This window comes from Malaya genurostris, chromosome 3 (assembly GCF_030247185.1).
Source record: "Malaya genurostris strain Urasoe2022 chromosome 3, Malgen_1.1, whole genome shotgun sequence".
Taxonomy (NCBI): Eukaryota; Metazoa; Arthropoda; class Insecta; order Diptera; family Culicidae; genus Malaya; species Malaya genurostris.
The window spans coordinates 323,343-344,348 of record NC_080572.1 but is presented as its reverse complement, the minus strand read 5'-3'; the positions used below and the strand labels follow the sequence as shown (position 1 = coordinate 344,348).

The 21,006-nt window shown below is 35.1% G+C and overlaps 1 protein-coding gene across 4 annotated transcripts in view; it reads right to left on the bottom strand.

Moving 5' to 3' along the window:
* Positions 1-20,624, bottom strand: part of LOC131439384 (uncharacterized) — a 47,844-nt gene extending 27,220 nt beyond the window's left edge. The window contains exons 1-2 of one of the 4 annotated variants that reach the window (XM_058610318.1): positions 20,373-20,624; positions 19,415-20,287 (exon numbers count right to left, since the gene is read on the bottom strand). In XM_058610318.1, coding sequence (XP_058466301.1) covers positions 19,415-19,508 — 94 coding nt within the window. In that variant the 5' untranslated portion in view covers positions 19,509-20,287; positions 20,373-20,624. The remainder of the gene's footprint in view (positions 1-19,414; positions 20,288-20,372) is intronic. The other 3 variants (XM_058610319.1, XM_058610320.1, XM_058610322.1) reach the window with 3 other exon arrangements.
* Between the last annotated feature and the right edge of the window lie 382 nt (positions 20,625-21,006).

Here is a 21,006-nt window from a genome sequence, read left to right as displayed (position 1 = left end):
GAATTCTAAACCCATATTCCGGAACTAAGCTCTGAAGCTTGAAGACGATTTTTATGCCACGACTATAGTTCTAGAATCCAGTTTCAGAATGAGAAATGCTACCTGAGCGTTTGAGGTTTTAACCACACAGAAGGTGCACTCTCCGTCGCTGCTCGACGACCGGAAAGCAAATGATAAATCATTCTCACGACGCCTGCTTCCATCCAACACACAAGAAGATTTTCGACTACGGTTCCCCTTTCAAACGCATTCAGATGAGGATACGCGCCTGACTACCTCAAAATCGTCGTCCTTGCGCGAAAAAGCCAAGCAAAAGTAAAGAGTTTTTCGCGTTGTTTTCAAAGTTTTAGAAAACTTCATTTTTGAGTTATTTGTGGTTGTCTCACACTGTTCAAATATCCTAAATTCCTGAACATATTAATACAAGTCGAAATATTCACGATTAAGTTCTGCCCATCCTTCCATATGGCTAATTTTGAAAAGGCACCCCATAGTAAAGTAAGTCGTATTCACGACAAAATATAACAATTAATAGTACAGGTTGTCGACTGATTCTCGATTTTGTAAATTGAAATAAAGAAATTCCGATTTTTTGGAAAAAACGTGCTTAATCCACCTAGCAGTGAGATGATACCTTTTTCTATCAATCAGCATGTGTTTTTCGTATGAATAATCTTCGTTGTGTTGTGTTTTCATGAAATTATTTCAATGATCGTCGTTTCAAATGAATTGTAATTAAAATTTTGGAACTGCGACGAATTGAAGATAGAAATTGTATGAAACCTTCAAATTATTCCTTTCGATCTAAACGTGTGGTAATCGATCAAGCATTCCATGACATGTAGAAGTGAGTTTCTCTTTAAAGTTTTTGTCTTTATTTATGGTACTTCCAGAAACGGTATTCAGAGACTAGCATAACCCAAAAAAATCATATATCCATGAATTAGTATGGCGAATAAATTGAAACAGTTTTGAGCCCAACTTTGAAGATACGTTGGTATCGTCATATTCTATGACGGTTTAAATTTTAAAAACTCATCACCCTGTAATTTCAAAATTTGAAGTCGGAATCGGATAAAATTCACCAATTTTGTATGAAGTCATAATTTTATTTTAATTTGAATGTTTGTTTATTAAATTCGTTTAGGCCTTCTTTTACCTTCTCTATTTCCGATACTTTCGGAAACGGTATTCAGTAATCGGTGTAACCGAAGTCAGATAAACTCGCCTAATGGATTGTAAACCATTTCATTAGATTCGATTTTTTTTAATCAGTGTTGCCATCTTATAGAAATCGTAGTGCATTTCAAATAAAATGTTTGGATACCTTCCGGGACCGAAAACCGAATATCGGTAGAACTGAAATAAGCTCATTTGGTCGTCGACTCTCAAAATCTGTGAACCCGAAAACCCGATAAATTTATGTTAATTTTTTTTTCATAAATTACTCAGGGGCTGGGGTCTACTAGGAGATTAATAGTACCTATTAGCTCTCTCCGGACTGTACCAGCCTAGATGCCGTGTGGAATCCGGCGGAAAAAAATGAACCAAGAATAGATCCACTGGGTTCCTGCTTCCATGTCGTAAAAGGCGACAATTGCAGGAGTTTCTTTTTTCTTTCAGTTATCAGATATTTTCAATGTTTTACTTCTGATAACTCTATTTTACTAAATCATCTCTTTATTCAACCTATCAATTTCCGTCTAGCTTCGGAGAAAAGTTTTATTAGGAATGATTTCTTCTTCCATGTTATTGATTGTCTTTCAGGATTATAAAATAAATGATAAAAATCAACCATTGCGCAAGTCCGTTTATATTACAAAGTTAATAACAGAGATAACATATATCGGTATATTGAATACATAGTAAAAAACACTTGATATTAATATTTCAAACAGTAAATTAATATTTTTCTCGGTAGCCGGCTGCCCAGATCAACTAATATAACCAATTAATAATTTCAATAAATAATTCAAATAATAAAGCGGAAATAATAAAGAATCAAGACTCGTGTGAAATCTGTTGACCTTTGTTTGGTGATTTAAAATGATTTTATAATAACTGTTTAGAATATTTCAATGCAATGAATCAACTTTTTTGTCTAAATCCTATTCGCTCGTTTATTTTGCATCACGTAGTTTCATTTATAAAAACGTGCTTAATCCACCTAGCAGTGAGATGATACCTTTTTTTATCAATCCGCATGTGTTTTTTTTTGCATGACTAAAAAAACGCGAAAGGTAGATGCATAAACGAGTGACTGCATACTCGACAGCCGGCTGTCCGGAGTTTTGTCAATTTCGGAGATTGACTGTTTCGTGCATTATATTGCCAGCACAAAGTAACACATAAAACGATAATACTTTAAAACATTTTTGGTAGCCGGCTACCCAGAGCAATAAACACATGATAACATTATTAAAACATTTGCTAACAAAGTATCCTCTCCTGTGATGCATGTGGGAATGCAGAGGATTCCTCGGTTCTTAGTAGCAACATGCATCGAACTAACAATCCTTTCCCTCCCAAGTAGATCTGCATTCGGACGTGGCCGGCGTCGGTATTGATCAGCATGCATGGTTCAATACAGTTTGCACAGTGTGAAACAATGTGTTATTCCCAAACATGTTACTTCAAAAAATCATTTTGCAATCTCAATTGGTTAAGATCAATAACGGAGTAGCAACACACGGGCGGTCTCTAATGCTAATGCTAATGCTAATTTTTTTACATAAATTACTCTGTATCTCCTGAATCGGAGGACAGATCTGATTATTTTTCAAACTTACTTATCTCGACGAACTTCTTCGAATGGTATAAGGGTGTACGAAGTTCTTCCAGAAATTATTGTTGCAAGTAGTATAAATCAATATAAATATGAAATTGTTTTGAATTTGAAAATACTGCCATATTTCTTATACACACGTTATGTTCGAACGATTATGTTGCCAAAAATGAATCGTTCTAAAATCGAAACGCCATGAAAAAAAGTGCTGTGCATAGTCTTTTAGGTGCTAAGAAACAATTGCATAAAACAATATTGAACATCGTGTTTCACTTTGCTCCGAAACATCGCTTTATCATCAAGCGCGTATAACTCCTATTACTGGAATAAGGGAAAAAGTTGCACAAAAATATCGATATCTCCGTTAAAAAATGGACAGATTTTTACAATCTATGGCTTGTTGGATAGCTATTACCGTACGAAATCTAAGTCTGAAATCATATTCACAGATCAATTGTGACAGATATTGTCAAAAAATTGAAAATTTTGACATAAAATTTCGTATAATTTAAAAATTATACATCCGATCTTAAATCCATTCGATACCCTTCAGGATATCAGAATCAGAATCAGAACTCAGTCACTCATTACCCTGTAATTTCGGAATAGCAAGTCGGATCGAAAAGAAAAATTGCATGTAGCCATAAAATTTTACCTTCGAATCTAAACGAGAGAAAACTTACGGTACTTCTTAAGCCGGTATTCAGGAACTAGCATGTGTCAAAGTATGGTCATGAATTAACACGATAAACAAACTGGACTAGTTTTGAGCCCAATTTAAAAGATTTTTTATAGATGAGCATACCAATCGAGCTAAAAGTCTTTTAATTAGTTGAGAAAACATTGAGCTCCACTAATCACGATATTTTTGGATTCGCAATTCGGGAACTGGTGTAGCCGAAGTCGTTCAACAGTGACCTATTTTTTGGAATTTTTGAAAATCAGTGTCATATTTGAAATATCGTAGTGCGTTCTGAATCACATTTTTGGGAACAATCTGAGATCGAAAGCCGAATATCTTCATAACTGAAATTGACATTTTCACACTAATCACCCTGTGTCTCCAGAATTGGAAGTCGGTTCTGATAAAAATTTGCGATTAATTTGATCAAAATCGATCCAGTCATCTCTGAGATCTCGATCTCTTTGTTGACAGCACACATCCACACACACACACACACACACACGCACGCGCGGACATTTGCTCAGTTCGTCGAGCTGAATCGATTGGTATCTCGGAAAATTTTTTCGAATTCTATACCTATTTTTTATATATATAAAAAAGGTAAAACGGATTAAAAGTGTGTGTGTGACAAGTATTGTCACTCACTTTTCTCAGAGATGGCTCAACCGATTTTCACAAACTTAGATTCAAATGAAAGGTTTCATGGCCCCATACAAAGTTCCTGAATTTCATTTGGATACAGGGTGATATGCAGCAAAGTTGTAAAAATAATGTTACTCACTTTTCTCGGAGATGGCAGAACCGATTTTCATAGACTTGAATTCAAATTAAAGGTCTCATGATTCCATACAAAATTCTACAAATTCATTTGGATCCAACTTCCGGTTCCGATTTTCATAAATTTAAATTCAAATTAAAGGTCTCATGATTACATACAAAGTTTCACGATTTCATTTGGATTCAACTTTCGGTTCTAGAATGACGTGGTCTTATGCACCAACAATGTGAAAATAATGTCACTCACTTTTCTCGAAGATGGCTGAACTGATTTCCACACATTTCCAAGTTCCAATCCGGCTAAAATCCCTGCTTCCGGAGGTAGGGTGCTTAGTGTAAAAATGGCAGTTTCAAAATTTTTTTTTTCATAAGCTACCTTTTCATATTTGATAGTTCATTTCTATAATTTGCCGACCATAAGAGTCTGTAACCAAATAAACCAAATTGATAATCCCATAAAAGATCTGCTGAATTTTGTTCAAGTTCGACTACTGGCACATTTTTTTTGTCGTGAATACGACTTACTTTACTATTGGGCGCCTTTTCAAAATTTACCCTCTGAGAGAGTGATAAGTTTTTGATCGTGAATATCTCCTGTTATATCTAATGAATCAACATAATTCTTGCGACATGCCAGCGGAAATATGATCACAATTTTATGATAAAATTTTCAGTTATGTGACATAATCTCAAATAGTTCAAAATTGAACTTTTCTGAAATGTTTGGTATAAACGAGTATCAAAGAGGATAATTCCATAAGGCGCGTTTGCCTTTCTCGTATTTTGAAAGCTCATAGCTCAGTGATCTGTAGAAGGCTTTATATAATCTAACTACCAATAGAATCGAACTTGAAAGTGTATTGCAACAACATTAAAGTTTTTCAATAGTACACTATTGAAAAACCTGTTTGATTTAACCAATGACAGCACCAGCCAATCAGAACGCGAGATGTCTGCATCTATACAAGAGCATCCATATAAAAGTTGAGTGGTTCATTTTTCCTACCAATTAAGTAAGTAGATATTTTATTATCAATTAAAATAAATATTAAGATTAAACATTAGTATGTAAAACAAGAGTAACTAAAACACCTATTATTAATAACAAATCGTATGAACAACAAAGATGAAAGGTGTAAAATGTTGATGTAATACACAAAATAAGATTAATAAACAGATATTTATGCAAAAAAAAATTTTCCTGCCATCTTCATATCCTAAATAAATTGGTAGGTCATATTAGTGTATGGTTGAATGAACCGAATGTCACTATGCCGATATCCAGCTTTTGGTTGCGGAAGTACCAACAATAGTAATTAAATGTAACTAAATATAGCTCACTTCGCTTTCTCATAATTGAATAGATTTTCACTAACATAAATTCAAATGTAGTAGGTCAATGTAGTAGTATTATGCAGCAGAAATCTTCAAAACTATTTTCTAATCATTCTGGGAATTTCTGCTGTAATATACAGGAGAAAATGAAAATGAGAAAGGCATCTTTACACCACTAGGTGGATTAAAACAGGTTTTTAAGGTATGAATGACTTCAACATTTTCTCTTTACAACATAGAGGGTACCGTTACTCCACAATATCTCTACTATTGGTCGATCGTTAGTTGAGCTGAAACGGTGGCTATTATTACCGTTCTTGCATGCACTTTCTCTTACAGTTCACTCACTAATCAACTCACCCATCAGACATCCATACAAAATAAACTGGATGAATATCGCTTGATAGCTATAAGTGGTTTGCTCACATGTTCAGTCTATATTATTTCATTCTATTTTACAATATTACATCTCATTCCACTGTATTCTATGGTACACAAACAACTAATAAACCTCAAAAATGAACTTGATTTACCGTTCATCTGCTGCCATCGTGTGAAACCCAATTGGGATACGATTATTCCACTTCACACTGGTAATAAGGGCCGGTAGTATAAAAATGAAACAAAATTGAGCTCAGTTAAGCTGTACCGGCCTCTCCAACCCCGGATGTTGGAACGAAAAGCAATCAAAATCTTATTCAAGTCGTTCCATATCTTATTCATTTAATTCAATAATGAAGCTAAAAACTGTAACACATATCTTTATCAAATTATAACGCAAATTGATTGTATCTGATGATGTTTGCAATACCGTCAAGCTCATCAACCACGGGAGAGTATAACATACCACACAATTTTAATTATATCACGAGTATCATGATTCTCTAAACCGTGAACTCAAACATAAAATATAACCAACTCACCTAACCAGCAATATCCGAAATACAATAAAATCAACGTAATTGCTTTCGGACGAGAACGAATGAAGAAACACTTGTAATCTGATAAGTCGTCCATACTCGAATGCCCACCGCTTTTTTTTAATTTTTAAATAACAATTTATTGGAATATGAGTTGAAATTAAATTATTAGGATTTAAATTGGGTGTTCAGCCACAAGTGGTGACTTTTCAGCCCTATTATATACATGATTTGGTTATTACCATGTGAACATCATTTGCTTCCGCAATTCTGAGATTTTTGTGTATGGAAAATTCTAAACCTACTTGTATTGTGTAATGGGGAAAAGGAACTTATATACTAACTTACTAACTAATACAGAGAGCGAATCGATTCAATTGAAGATTGCATCGATTTTTGTGGGAATTTGCTTATAATATTATGTGACATTACATCTAATGGTTCTATATTTGTGAGTCTGCGTAACTCATTTGTACTAAACCAGGGAGGACGCTTCAAGATCATTTTCAGAATTTTATTCTAAATCCTTTGAAGCGTTTTCTTCCTGATGGAACAACAACTTGACCAAATTGGTACTGCATAAAGCATGGCTGGTCTGAAAATTTGTTTATAAATTAATAATTTGTTTTTTAGACAGATATAAGAATTGCTGTTTATAAAAGGATATAAACCTTTAATATATTTATTACACTTTGCCTGGATTCCTTCAATGTGATCCTTGAAAGTGAGTTTTTTGTCATACGTTGAACCTTAGTATTTTGCTTGATCAGACCATGTCAATTCCAAACCATTCAATTTGAGAATGTGATTATTATTTGGTTTAAGAAAAGAAGCTCTTGGCTTAGGGGCTGTCCATAAAAGACGACCCCCTCCCCCCCTCCTTATGTCACATGTCACGAATTCAAATAAAATAAAACTCATCTCAATACATTCTCAATATGTATGACAAACCATACAAATATGAGGGAAAAATCGATTTATTACATACTGTCATTAGATTAAAAAATATCCCTAAAACTACAAAATCACCGGAATTATTTTATTAATATCAATTATATCAATTAACGAAAGTATTTGGTTGGAATTTATGAAACATTTAAATCATCTGTTTTATTCCTCCTAGGGGTACACAGATATATTATTGTTTTAGGTAAATAATAATATTTCCTTAGTGTAGCATACAGGGCTGAGAATATAAAGAAAATAAAGACCTCATCAAAACGAGATCACTGCCAAAGAATCTTTTCAAGATCAGTTGATCAGTTAATTTTAAATCATATCGATCAATATCGGTACTGATCTTCCGTCACACAACGGGTAGTGATTTTGAGCTAAAATGATTCTTGATTTATGTAAGTTCAATCATTGGATGATTAGATAAGCTTTGATGTTGGTGGAGGAAAATCACATATGATCAAGATAAGACATGACATGATCTACGTCTGAAATCGTTGATCTCCCGCCCTTTTTCAAATGGAGTACAATTGAATAAACTAATGTCGTTTTCGTTTTTAAATTGCACTACACTGGTGTAGCGAAAGCTGCACTGAAACCGTTCGTTTTTACCAATTGCACTACACCAGTGCTACACTTTTTCTGCACCGATACCACTGGTGTAGCACTCATCAAAAGTTTGGTGTAGCCCTGCGCAATGGAATCGTTTATTGTAGTCAATGGTTACTGTTTATGTTTTCGTCATTTTTGTTCGTTTATTCATGCCTCAGTGTAGCACTGCACCGGTGTAGTGCAAATTAAAAACGAAAACGCCATAAAACTAAAATCAGAATCAGATAAGAGAAATTCTTATGATATACTATTATCAATGCTAGAAAATCAAATTACTGAAAAAAACTGTCAGTGCATAACTTAAGTTAAACCGTTTAAAAGCATCTTTTTCTTTTTTACTCATATTGAGCAAAATTTATTAATTTCGCTAATTTACTCGCTCCTCCGTGCACTTTTGCTGATCTCAACAGAAATGATTTCCTGCATCATTCATTTCCGAATTTACAAGAAGAAGCTTTTACATCAACAAATACACATTTCCCTATAGAATGTGAACGTTAATTGTGGAGATTTTTTCAGGAAATAGGGCAAAGCAATAATATAATTAGGTATTTCAAAAATGCGCTCATTGAAAATATTGGACGTCACATTCCAAAAACCTCCCTCCCTCCCCCTCACGTTTTATGAAACACCCCCCTCCCTCTTGCGGCGTGACGTTTTTTATGGACAGCTCATTATGAGGAAAGATAATTAATTGCGTTTTTGCTGCATTTGGTTTAATTTTCCATTTTAACAGATAATCACTGAAAATATTTAAATTTATTTGTAGGCGACTGCAGATCACTCTTAGATTTCTACCTGTGGCTAACAGACTTGTGTCGTCACAGAATAGCGATTTCTGACAACCAACGGGTAGATTTGGAAGATCAGAAGTGAAAATATTATTCAAGATTGGAGCTACGCTCGAACCCTTCGGAACACCTGCTCGTACGAGTAGCAATTCAGATTTACAATTCTGATAGCTAACCGGAAGAGTACGATCAGTTAAATAATTTTGAATCATTTTGATCAAATAAATAGGAAATTGGAAATCAGATATTTTTGCTATTAAACCTTTGTGCCAAACACTGTCGAATAGTTTTTCTATGTCTAGAAGAACAACTCCAGTGGATAACCCAGAAGATTTATGTGCTTTTATCGTGTTCTTTACTCTGACAAGTTGATGAGTAGTTGAATGTTCATGGCTAAATCCAAACTGCTCTGGTAAAAAAAATTGAATTCTCATTTATATGAGACATCACTCTCAACAAGATAATTTTTTCAAAAAGTTTACTGATAGAAGAAAGTAAGCTAATTGGTCGATAACTTGATGTTTCTGCTGGATTTTATCAGGTTTGAGGATAGGAATTACTTTAGCGTTTTTCCATCTTATTGGGAAGTAAGCTAATGAAAAACACTTGTTGAAAATTTTAACCAGGAGTCTCAAGGCAACATCGGGAAGATTTTTAGTAAGAATATTAGAAATTCCATCATTACCAGGAGCCTTCATGTTTTTAAGTTTCCTAATAATTGACTTTATTTCATCAAAATTCGTCTCAATAATGTCATCTTGTGATAACACTTGAGTTGAAATATGATCATATTTCAGTGAGACTTCATTTTCAATAGAACTCACAACGTTCAAATAAAAATTGTGGACACTCTCGAACTGCTGAGCAAGTTTTTGAGCTTTTTCGCCATTTGTAAGAAGTATTTGATTTCCTTCCTTGAGAGCAGGAATTGGTTTCTGAGGTTTCTTAAGAACCTTAGAAAGTTTCCAGAACGGTTTAGAATATGGTTTAATTTGTTCAACTTCTTTAGCGAAATTTTAATTTCTTTTTGTAAATTCTACATCAAATGGTTGTAAATTATAAGTCTACACAAAAACTAAAAATTTACTGAAGAGATTCTGGTTCGATCTATGGTCAAAAGCGAGATAATCGTTCATTGTCCCAATTAGTCGAAAAAACAAATGGAATACCTTATTGCCGGATTCCTAATTCACGTTCCCTGTGTTGTAGGAGACTTCAGTGTAAAACGTTCGGTCTTCAGAGCCTCTAAATTCGTATTTCAAAGTGATTACATGTGCGAGTTGTTTGAGATCAAGTAGATAACTCAATTTAATGTTATACTGTTTGAATGTTACATCTTTGGATATGAGAAGGACAAAGAGAACATTTTTATACTGTGCTCAAATAGCCACACTGCTATTCACGATGGATGCGGGATGGAAACGACGCAACGAGTGTGCACTGACAGAAACTACCTGCATACAACTTTGTGAAACAACACTGCTTGTCATATAACCGAACATTTTCCATCTTCTGACAGCTAGCACTTACAGTCCATAGCAATCGCAAAAAGTTCGCATTCCAAAACACCTAAGTTCGAAACCGGTTTCTCTCCGCGGTAGTGTGGAGATTGCATGAAATCTTTTTTCTTGCTTGCGAGCAATATCACCTAAATGTATACCATCCCGGACCTTTTTTGGCTGTTCTATTTTTAGATTATGCTCGTGATGTGTCATTTAGAGAAAATCTACATCATATTAAGTTTTCAATGTGCTTTCACTGAGAGCAAAACTAGTTTCCAGTTTGATGTCACACAGCATTTTTTTGCTTTCAATTTTGATCTTTTAACCGTTAAAACGACCAAAACGATAGCAAATTAAGTAATCGATATATACGAACAGCACAACATCAAATTTAGTTTTCTTTTTAATCTCGCACTCTACTCAGGTTAGCATTTAAGTCCTCTTTACGAAAAATTTCGGTCGATATCTTGTGAGTTTTTACAAATCGCCTTTAAAGAAATTTAATTGTTCTCCGGTGCATTGGAATGGCAAATATGCTCCAGCGATGAAATAAATTTCATGAATGGTTTCAACTTCGATTCCCAAGCTTTCAATAACTTTAGTATTGAAAGAAGGTAAAATACGATGTTTAATTTGCCGTTGGACAAAAATTGCTACTCCACCACTCATTCCAGTAAACCTGTCAAATCGATGAACCATACCAACCATGTGGATTGCTTTTCAATTTGACATTTGGTTTAAGAAAAGTTTCTGTCACAATGGCAATATGAATTTTGTGAACTTTGAGAAAATTATAAAATTCATCTTCACTAGATTTTAAAGATCGAACATTCCAATTTAGAATATTCAAATAATTATTTAACATCACTGTTAAATTATAATGTTCATTATAATATTATTTTCAAATTGCCATCCGATTTGAAATGCTTCAAAAAGTGATGAAGTCGAATTCATTCGGATGATCATTTGAAAAAGTTGATCTTGTAGGTAGATCATTTTATTTTCAGTTATATCGACTTCGTTTAAAGAAGCGAATGGCATTGAAAGAATATTGGTAGGTAGACTGCCATTAGAAGAAGATGATTTGGCCGATGTCCGATGCCGTTTATAATGTTCCCAATGAATGGGACAGTAGGAAATATAACGTACTTTTTCTAAAGGTTTCAAATTGTTTACGTCACGTCGATTGAAGTGTATTAGGTAAAGTTCATGGGAAATTCCGTGTTTTAGAAGTACCATTCGCTCTTTTTTTATAAGTATTACTTGGGAAAGGGCAAAACCAAGCAATTCATTTAGTTCATTTTTTATTTCATCAGTACTTTGATCATTTGATAAGCCTTTCAAGACAGCCTTGAAGGGTCTGTCTGATTTTATATCATATGAATAAAATTTATGAAGTTTCTCGGACAAATATCGGATAAGACGTTCGTAATCTTCCAATCCATCAACCAAGACTCGACATTCTCCTCTTCGTCCGATTTGAAATGAGACTTTTACTTCCGGGAGAAAAGTAGAAAGCTCAGTACGGAATGCTTTGAAGTCGGAAAGCATCACCGTCACTGGTGGCATTTTGGGAATTTTTGAAGAATTTTCTTCTATGTCGCTACAATCGGATTCAGGAAGAATCTCGTAAATATTGTTAGACGGTATAGAATCAACGGAAGGGAAATCCGTCCGTTGTCTTTTATTTTTACATTCAGATTCTACAAGATCGTGAATGTTATTAGAAAAATGTTGAATAACGGATTGTGATTTATTCTGTATTGAATTATTTTTAGCCTTAGGCTTGATGCCTTTCCGGTTGGACGCAGGCATTTTTGAAATAAATGAAATTTGAAATTAAATTAACTAGGCTAAATTAGTCTTCGATTAGATTCCTAGTTTGGAAAAGTCTTGATACTTGAAAAGACTAATTTGTGGTAGTTTTAATAAAGACTGATTAGTTCGAAGAATAATTCTTTGAATAGCTAGCCTTAAAAAAGGTTGATTATTTTCTTAGTCTTGAAAAAGACTGATTATATTAGAATATCACTCTTTGTAAAAAGGCTGACTAATTGTTAGTCTTTAAAAAGACTGTTAGTGATTCAGGTAGCCTTGAATCAATGAAACTCTAGGTAGTCAGAAAAAAATTCCAGGAGCCAAGAGCTATACACGTGCGGTGTGAACGACTGTTCAACACCGACTGATGCCCACCGCTTTTATTTCTTTTAATATACTACAATCAGGTGCTTTACATCAAGTCATGATGTTGAACAAGAGGCGTATACAACAAAGAGAAGAGGACAATTCCAATCAAAAATAATTCTGAAGGCATTTAGAATCCAAAATCAACCTCTGAAGCGATTTCAATTTCCCGTTTTTTCCGGTTTTCCCGTTGCGCGAGATAAAAATTCTCGGTTTTCAGAACTGGCCCAAATAGCTTATGTTCAGTATTTTTTTTTAAATATTTCTCTCATTTAAGCTCTAAGTATAAATCCCATGTCCAAATGTAACTTCGATGTAACAATAAGATTAAAATAAGCAACATATCTTACCAACGGTGATGAAAGTCTTGCATTTGACGAAGGAATGAAGCATAAAAATTCTTGCAATTTTCTCGAAAAATCAACACTTTTTATTTAGACTGTATGCTTTTTTCAATAATGCTCTTAAGCGCAGCTTTCACATCAAATTCGATTATTGTTGGTGTTTTGTAGGTTGCCAGAAATATCATCAGGCATTTTAAAGTCTAATAATGAAAAATTAAATTAAAAGCCTTGCAATTGAAATTCAAATAATTATTTTTCGAACTATTCAATCTTTTGCAAGGCTACCACTGAATCAGTCTTTTTAAGGCTATCTGGAAAATCAGTCCTTCATAAAACTTATTCAAATAAGGAGTGTATTCTAAAGATGGGCAAAATCGTTCATTTCAAAGTACCATTGAAAACTCAATAGTTGTATCGAAAGAATTAGTTCTATTGAACCACTCTTCCGTTTTTCTAAAACTTTGTATGGTTCTTCGAAAATAATATGAGATCTACAACATATATTTTGTAGGAAATAGATTCAATAATAGTGAGTGCTTGATGCATGTGTTCTATCAATAACCATCTTTTGCATACATTTTCATAGTTCGCGAACTTCTACCAGATTTCTCAAACCAGCAAACGTTCTGAAAGACGCAACTTAAGTGTATACATACTCACAGAATTCGATGACTTTCATTTCTATTGAGAAGAATAGAAAAGTATCATTCTTCAATAAAGAACTCCAGTTCACTCACTCTTCGGGTAGAATTAGTTCTTTTGGACCGTTCGCGGACTGACTATCTCTACTGTATTTCAATACTATTTTAGTCCAGTAAAGTCCAGAAAAAAGAATAAGATTAAAAATGAGTGAACTAAGGAATAAATCTCTTCCCGTAAAACCGATTCCTTCTAATAACATATACGATATTACTTCAAAGTTGGATTTTAGTGAGACAGAACAAAATCCTTCTATAATTTTTAAAATGTGCGCTTATTACTTAGGAAAAACAACAATCTATGCCTCTAGTGTGAGATGTAGTGAGATGATCTAAATTTGATTCTCCTATCATCGACAATCTTCGACTGCTTCTTCGTCGACATCAATATCCTCATCATAGCTGATAACCTTAAAAAAATAAACATAGATGCACCACAGACTAACAGACAGGACACTCAAATTGGATTCTATAATTATTTTAACGGTCATTTTGAACATTCCTTTAGTTGAGACAGTACTAGCATATGTTATGATGGTGCCACGTTACCCTATCAAAAATAATCAGTTTGTCATCTAGACTGTGTTTATTTTTTTCATTTACCAACAGAGTTGCCATTCATACAGAGTGCTCTGTAATGTACTGATTTGTATACGTCCATGCGGATTTCATGCAGGTAACAGATTTGATACATATAGCCAAAACTAAGTACAGAATAGTGCCTACTTCTCATCCTCCAACGGAATACAAAATCACAATAAAAAATAGCAAGTTCATTTTACATCGGGCCCGATAATAAAATTTTCCAAACATTCCGTGCAAAAAAACTAACTAAAAAGAATAAATATTACAGCTATGTATATACCACAAACCAGCCCGATTTTCAAGGGGAGAGGGGGGTGTCCAAAAGGCGGAAAGACGCCTCATCCACTATATTGACAATGTAAAACGAATTCTGACAGGCTCGTGCGCAGAAATCTTTCAGGGGGAGGGAGGGGGGTGGTTTGGGTGGTCTCCAATTATGTCAGTTTATAAATTGATAAAAAATTTAACTTTTTTTGTTCAAATGAAGGCATTCTATTGTATTAAAGTGTTCAGTTACAATTCGTCAATAGGTTAACTCTGCGTGGTACTGAAAAAAACTTTTCCAGAACTCTTTGGGTATCCACCTCGACATCGCGATGAATATTGAGTGAGGTGTAATATTCTCCTCGCCGTAGATATTCCATTTCATTCAAATACCCTTTGTCGGCCTTCACTTACTACTTTCCTCTTGTTATCCAGCACTCGGCCACACGGCCTACATGCTAACACAATCATCCTCAAACTTCATGTGGCTAACAAATAACTCAAGATACCACATGAGGCTAAACCATTTAGCCGCTCTTTAGACATTGTCGACCTGAGGTAAGTTTTGAGACGACGCCATGTTGAAAAAGACCGTTCATTCGTCGCCGTTGTTACCGGAAAAACTGCCAGAACGCGAAGCATTTGGTGGATATTTGGAAACGCGTCTTCAATACAAATATCAAGTGCTTCAAGTGAATTTCTGACGTTTTGTCCGGCAATGCGTTTACGCCAAACGTGAACCTCGTCTATGCAGATGCCACAGGAATCATTGTGTAAAACATCTACAATTTTTGCCATCGATGGCACACCAACCCATACGTACGCTCACTGCTTCGTCGAAGCCGGAGAGAAAAAGGCGTCCTGTGGGTTGGGTTGCCACATAACAGTTCGGCTGAAAAGTTCGTATCGTTTAATAGAAACACGCATTTTTTTTTGTCAAAATTCGTTTTTATTATTCAACATAATTGCCATCAGAAGCGATACAGCGATTATGGCGATCTTCCAACTTTTCGATACCATTTTTGTAGTACGATTTGTCCTTTGCCTCAAAATAGGCCTCAGTTTCAGCGATTACCTCTTCATTGCTTCTAAATTTTTTACCAGCGAGCATTCTCTTGAGGTCTGAGAACAGGAAAAAGTCACTGGGGGCCAAATCTGGAGAATACGGTGGATGAGGTAGCAATTCGAAGCCCAATTCGTTCAATTTCAGCATGGTTTTCATCGACTTGTGACACGGTGCATTGTCTTGATGAAACAAAACTTTTTTCTTCTTCAAATGAGGCCGTTTTTTGAAATTTCGTTCTTCAAACGCTCTGATAACGCTATATGATAGTCACTGTTGATGGTTTTTCACTTTTCAAGGTAGTCGATAAAAATTATACCATGCGAATCCCAAAATACAGACGCCATAACCTTACCGGCCGATTGTTGAGTCTTTCCACGCTTTGGGTTCGGTTCATCGCGTGCAGTCCACTCAGCTGACTGTCGATTGGACTCCGGAGTGAAGTGATGGAGCCATGTTTCGTCCATTGTTATATATCGACGAAAAAAATCGGTTTTATTTCGATATAACAGCTCCAAACACTGCTCAGAATCATCAATTCGTTGTTGTTTTTGATCGATTGTGAGCTCACGCGGCACCCATTTTGCACAAAGCTTTCTCATATCCAAATATTCGTGAATAATATGTCCAACACGTTCCTTTGATATCTTTAGGGTGTCAGCTATCTCGATCTACTTCACTTTACGGTCATTGAAAATCATTTTGTGGATTTTTTTTCACGTTTTCATCGGTAACAGCCTCTTTGGGACGTCCACTGCGTTCATCGTCTTCGGTTTTTTGGTATCGGCGGCACTTTTTTTCATCAAAAAGTAGTGTTTCATCAACACACGAAATTCCTTTTTTCCATTTTTTTCACAATAACAAAAGTAGCTTCACTCAAAATGCAATATCTCACAAACTAATAATCAGACAGCTGTCAAATTTATACACGTATCTTTTGAAGGTTGGTACTAACTGAAAATGGTATGGATTTAATTCTAGTGGCGCCCTCTCATAGAACCGATACGAACTTTTCAGCCGATTTGTTATACAGATTAATCTGCTATTAAAATTTGTGACCTGATTAAAATTTGTGACCAAAATTCTATATTTGCTGATTGCAGATTTTTGGCCAGAAATACAGATTTTACATATTCTTGATAGCGTGAATTGAAAATTGCATAGGTATCGAGTCTGAATATATTAAATAGTGCACGCTTGACGTAAATTCAAGCATGCCGTAATTTCTTCAGTGATGACACAATATTACATCTTGTAACATGTAAAAATAAAGTTTGCGTCTGTTCCGATGTAAGGCTCAGCAAAATTAACTGTGAAGTTAATGACATGACTTATCTCTACAGGCTTTCAATTGTGAATGTAAGTGAATCACGACGATCCTTTTATGTGCATCTATAGAGATGTAAATTGTTCAAAGTGTGTGGTACTGTTTTATCTCGAAGTAAAATCATTATCCTGATTTGGTGTTTTTTCTAAAAAGAGGAAAAAATTCACATAAAAGGGAATATCAAGGACGGTAAACATTACAAATGGACCCATATGCTAATGTAGATTTTTCTATCGTCATTTTTTCTTTCAATTCCTAAATAAACCGTTCCGTGCCATTTTCTCGTATTGTTAGGAAACGATCAATCGACCTTTTTAGTAATCTTATTGACTATTTCCATAATAATTAGGCACGATTTTACCATATGCCGAATATGCTGTTAAGTACCGTTACCATACAAAAATGGCAATTTTCTCGAAAATTTTTTAGCGAAAACGATAAAAGAAGTAGTTCCCCTGCATGTGAGTATTGGGCTTTACACTAGAGAAAAGATGCGCGTTATTGAGAGCGGTGGTAGTCGGTACTTCGGACACGCACTGTACAAATGCGTAACATCGATGGCGGCATTTCCAGTAACACTTGACCGAAAGTGGGAAAGGCGCCAATATTTGAAAAAGAAAGTTGCGTCACCCACAATATTGTAACTGTAAAAAAATTCTATAAACGTAGTGTGAATTGTCAAGTTATTTGCACTTTAATATAATAAGTACTCCATTGTTCATGAAACTTAATTTTGAAAAATTCTCCATGTGGGGAGGGGGGGGGGGGGGTGTTAAAACCACCCAAACCCCCCCACCCCTGCGCACGGGCCTGCCACAAACCAATAATCGGTTTCACGTACAGAAGAAGTTATTTTTCTGAACAACGTTGAGAAAAATAAATTGTTGCCTTCAAACGTTGCTAAAAACGTTCAACATCCACGTAATTCCATAATTAATTTGGACGATTAATTTTCAAATGTTGCACACAGCCTGATAAAATCAGGCAATCCCGTAAGCAGCTGATCGGTGTTGACAAACGGGGGAGAGCCAACTAGTGAAAAAATGGTTACATAACACAAGGGGTGTACCGATAGTTAATAGTACGCGCAGTTCAATGTAGGTAGAACTAGTGTTCCAAGAAAATTTATTTTTAGAAGAATTTACTCATAGTCTAGTCTCATATCGTCTAGTCTGTGGATGCACTGAACAAATCAAACCATTTTCTAAAGCTTTCTACGGTTCTTCCAAATTCTGAAAAATAAACAATTTCAGCTGTCAAAGAAGGACATCAAATATTTCTTGCAAACGGTGGATAAGGTGAAAGTCGACAGCTTTGTCGGTTTTGTGAATCCTATTGAAATCAATAGCAAGATTACAACACAAGTATTATCACAATATGAAATTACTGAGAAATTTTTTGATGAAATTAGGTGAATCATTGGCTGGCATTTAAAAATATGGAGGCTCCTACTACTTACCAACATAATATTAACATATGCATAATAATTCTGAAATTTTATAGATATCCAGCACTGCCCATGCTTGCATATCAGTCCCATATGGAAAATCAGCATGTCGAGAAAAAGACGTTTAAAATTTTATTTTAGATTTTTTGATTGATTGTGCTACCTAATGCTAAATCATGATATTATTACATGAAATATCGATAATACACCTTTGCTATTCCAATATTGCAACAAATGAAATTATTGAAATTTGCCCTAAATGGGACTGATATGCGGGTACTTTGCATATAGGACAGACATGAGTTGATATTTTTTTCACATTTTACCGAGCAAACCCTCAACTTTCATTGCATTTTTGAGAGTATATTGTGGATAGATTGCATTCCTCAAGCTTATTCAATATTGACGAAAATCGATATGGGACTGCGAGTATGGGCAGAGCAGAAGCATCCAAATTATCCTTATTATGAGCATTCATTCTGCTGTTATTGATCACAACTAGGAAAGCCCTTATTGATTTAAATTGCTTTCAAACCCATACAAAAATCGTTTAATAGGGTGTTGGCCCCATTTGCAATGGATTGTACACCATTGAACCTGTGTAGGACAATAAGATGTTCCAAAAATAGTACTGAACTTCTCATTCAAACACAAAATTAAAACTTTTCATTAGTTGTATCAGGAAAATCATAATCCTGAAAATCGTTACTAAGATTCCCGACTTTTTCCGCTTTTACCCGGTGAAACCAAATTCCCGACTTTGTCCCGGTTTTCCTGATTTTCCCGGTCACTTGCCACCCTGATGCACAGACCGACTATAGGCCTAGATTTATTCCTTCGTTCAGTCAACAGACTTCGTTACATCACTGGAAGAAAGAGATGCGAATGCGTCTACTTTTTTCCAGCATAGATACGTTTTTCGGCTATGCGAACACGAAGTGCAGTGTGAGACGGTGACAAGGACCATGTGACTTTGACTTCTCGTTTAGACACACATGTGATTTCGTTTGAATTAACCAGGTTTGATTTAAAGGGATACACAAAAAGAATAAATTTATAGAACAGCATTGACATCAATGGAACATTGTCGTTGCGGATCAGTATAATAGACAGACAAAATCAAATTATTTTGTTTACCTACCAGTTTCATTCTCGGTAGCTGAAATCGTTGTTGCTGTAGCACTGACTAACGACAGGGACACCCATTTCGTCTTTTTTCTGGCACCCTTCGCCATTGAGTGCGACCTGGTGCTAATGCTGATTTTACCGCTGCTATTGCTACTTCAATGGAAAGCGCCGTTGCGAATAGTGGCTTTCAAGGATCGATCCTGTCTTATAATTTTCGACTTCTTATCTGTTCTATTAAGTTCACTTTCTCAGTTTTTGAATAGTGAAAACTGCTGAAGTAATTCGTGAATGATTTTCTCACTAAGGGCACGGCTAACAAAAACGCACTTCTTACTAGAGTCGCTTCTTTTCTGTTACTATTTTTCCCTACATTCACACACACCCGCAACTGTCATCGATATTGCATAACCGACTATTCAACCGCGTGTGGTTGTAAGACAACTCACGTGCCTTGTGATGACTTTGCTGCTTTGTCGATAGAATGCAATGGTCACTTTTGTCAAACACTGCCAAAATTGACGATGGTCACTAGATGTAATCAAGATGGTCTGATCAGAATGGTGAAATAAATAAATTCCTCATCAAAGTTTTGCTTTTCTACGATGTCCACACCTTAATGATTCGCCGGTATCTTATGTCAAATGCCAATTTTACGCACCGATGGCGAGAACACTATTTTTGTTTTCCACCTTTTCCTTCCTGAATCAGCTGTTATATAATTTGGAAAATGCAAACTCTCACTAACAGTAGTTTTTGCTAGAGCAATCTGAAATCGGTTGATTTGTGATAATCACTAGTGGGACGTTCCACTTTCTAGTATTATAGTAATTGCTAATCAACGATTCCACTGTTTCTTTGTTGTACTACCCTTATCACACACTTGCAACTAGTATCGACACATTAATATTATTTATAATTATTTAATAGATCGATTAAATTCGTGTTCTCGTTGCCAAGTTCGTTCTGTTTACCTATGGAGTAAATTATCCGGTTCCTTGGTCGATAAAATGACGGAAGTACAATCGGCTTTTGTTGAAAATAGATACACCAATTTTTCCTACAAATTATGATCCTACTACTTCATTCTAACGAAACACGTTGCACTCTGCCGTCAGCAAACGATTATACAACACTTTTCCTAAACTGATGTCTACGGCGATAGTAACGAGTTGGCCCCAAGAGCAACCACAATATCCTCTTGCTTAGCATGTTCGCTACTAAAGTGCTATTTCAGTAACTACACTCAGCGTTGCCAGGTTGCCAGATTTGTCTGGCAAATGCCAGATTTTTCTCGCTTCGCCAGACACTCAAACTACATGTAAAAAAGTAAACCATTGATTTTACAACAAAAACAATTGATTCACGATTATATATATGGCTTACAATACATTTTATTGTATCTTGACAAGATTTTTTTCATTTCCAACGATTCAATATATTGTTTCTACGATTCTACAATTGAATTTATTGTACACGTGGTGTTTCAAACCATAAGAAATCTGTATATTTGATTGTTTTCCAAGAAAACATTTGTGAGAAAATTTTATGATTTGAATTGTTACGAATAGAATGTATAGGTTGTTAATACATTCTATTGTACAGAGA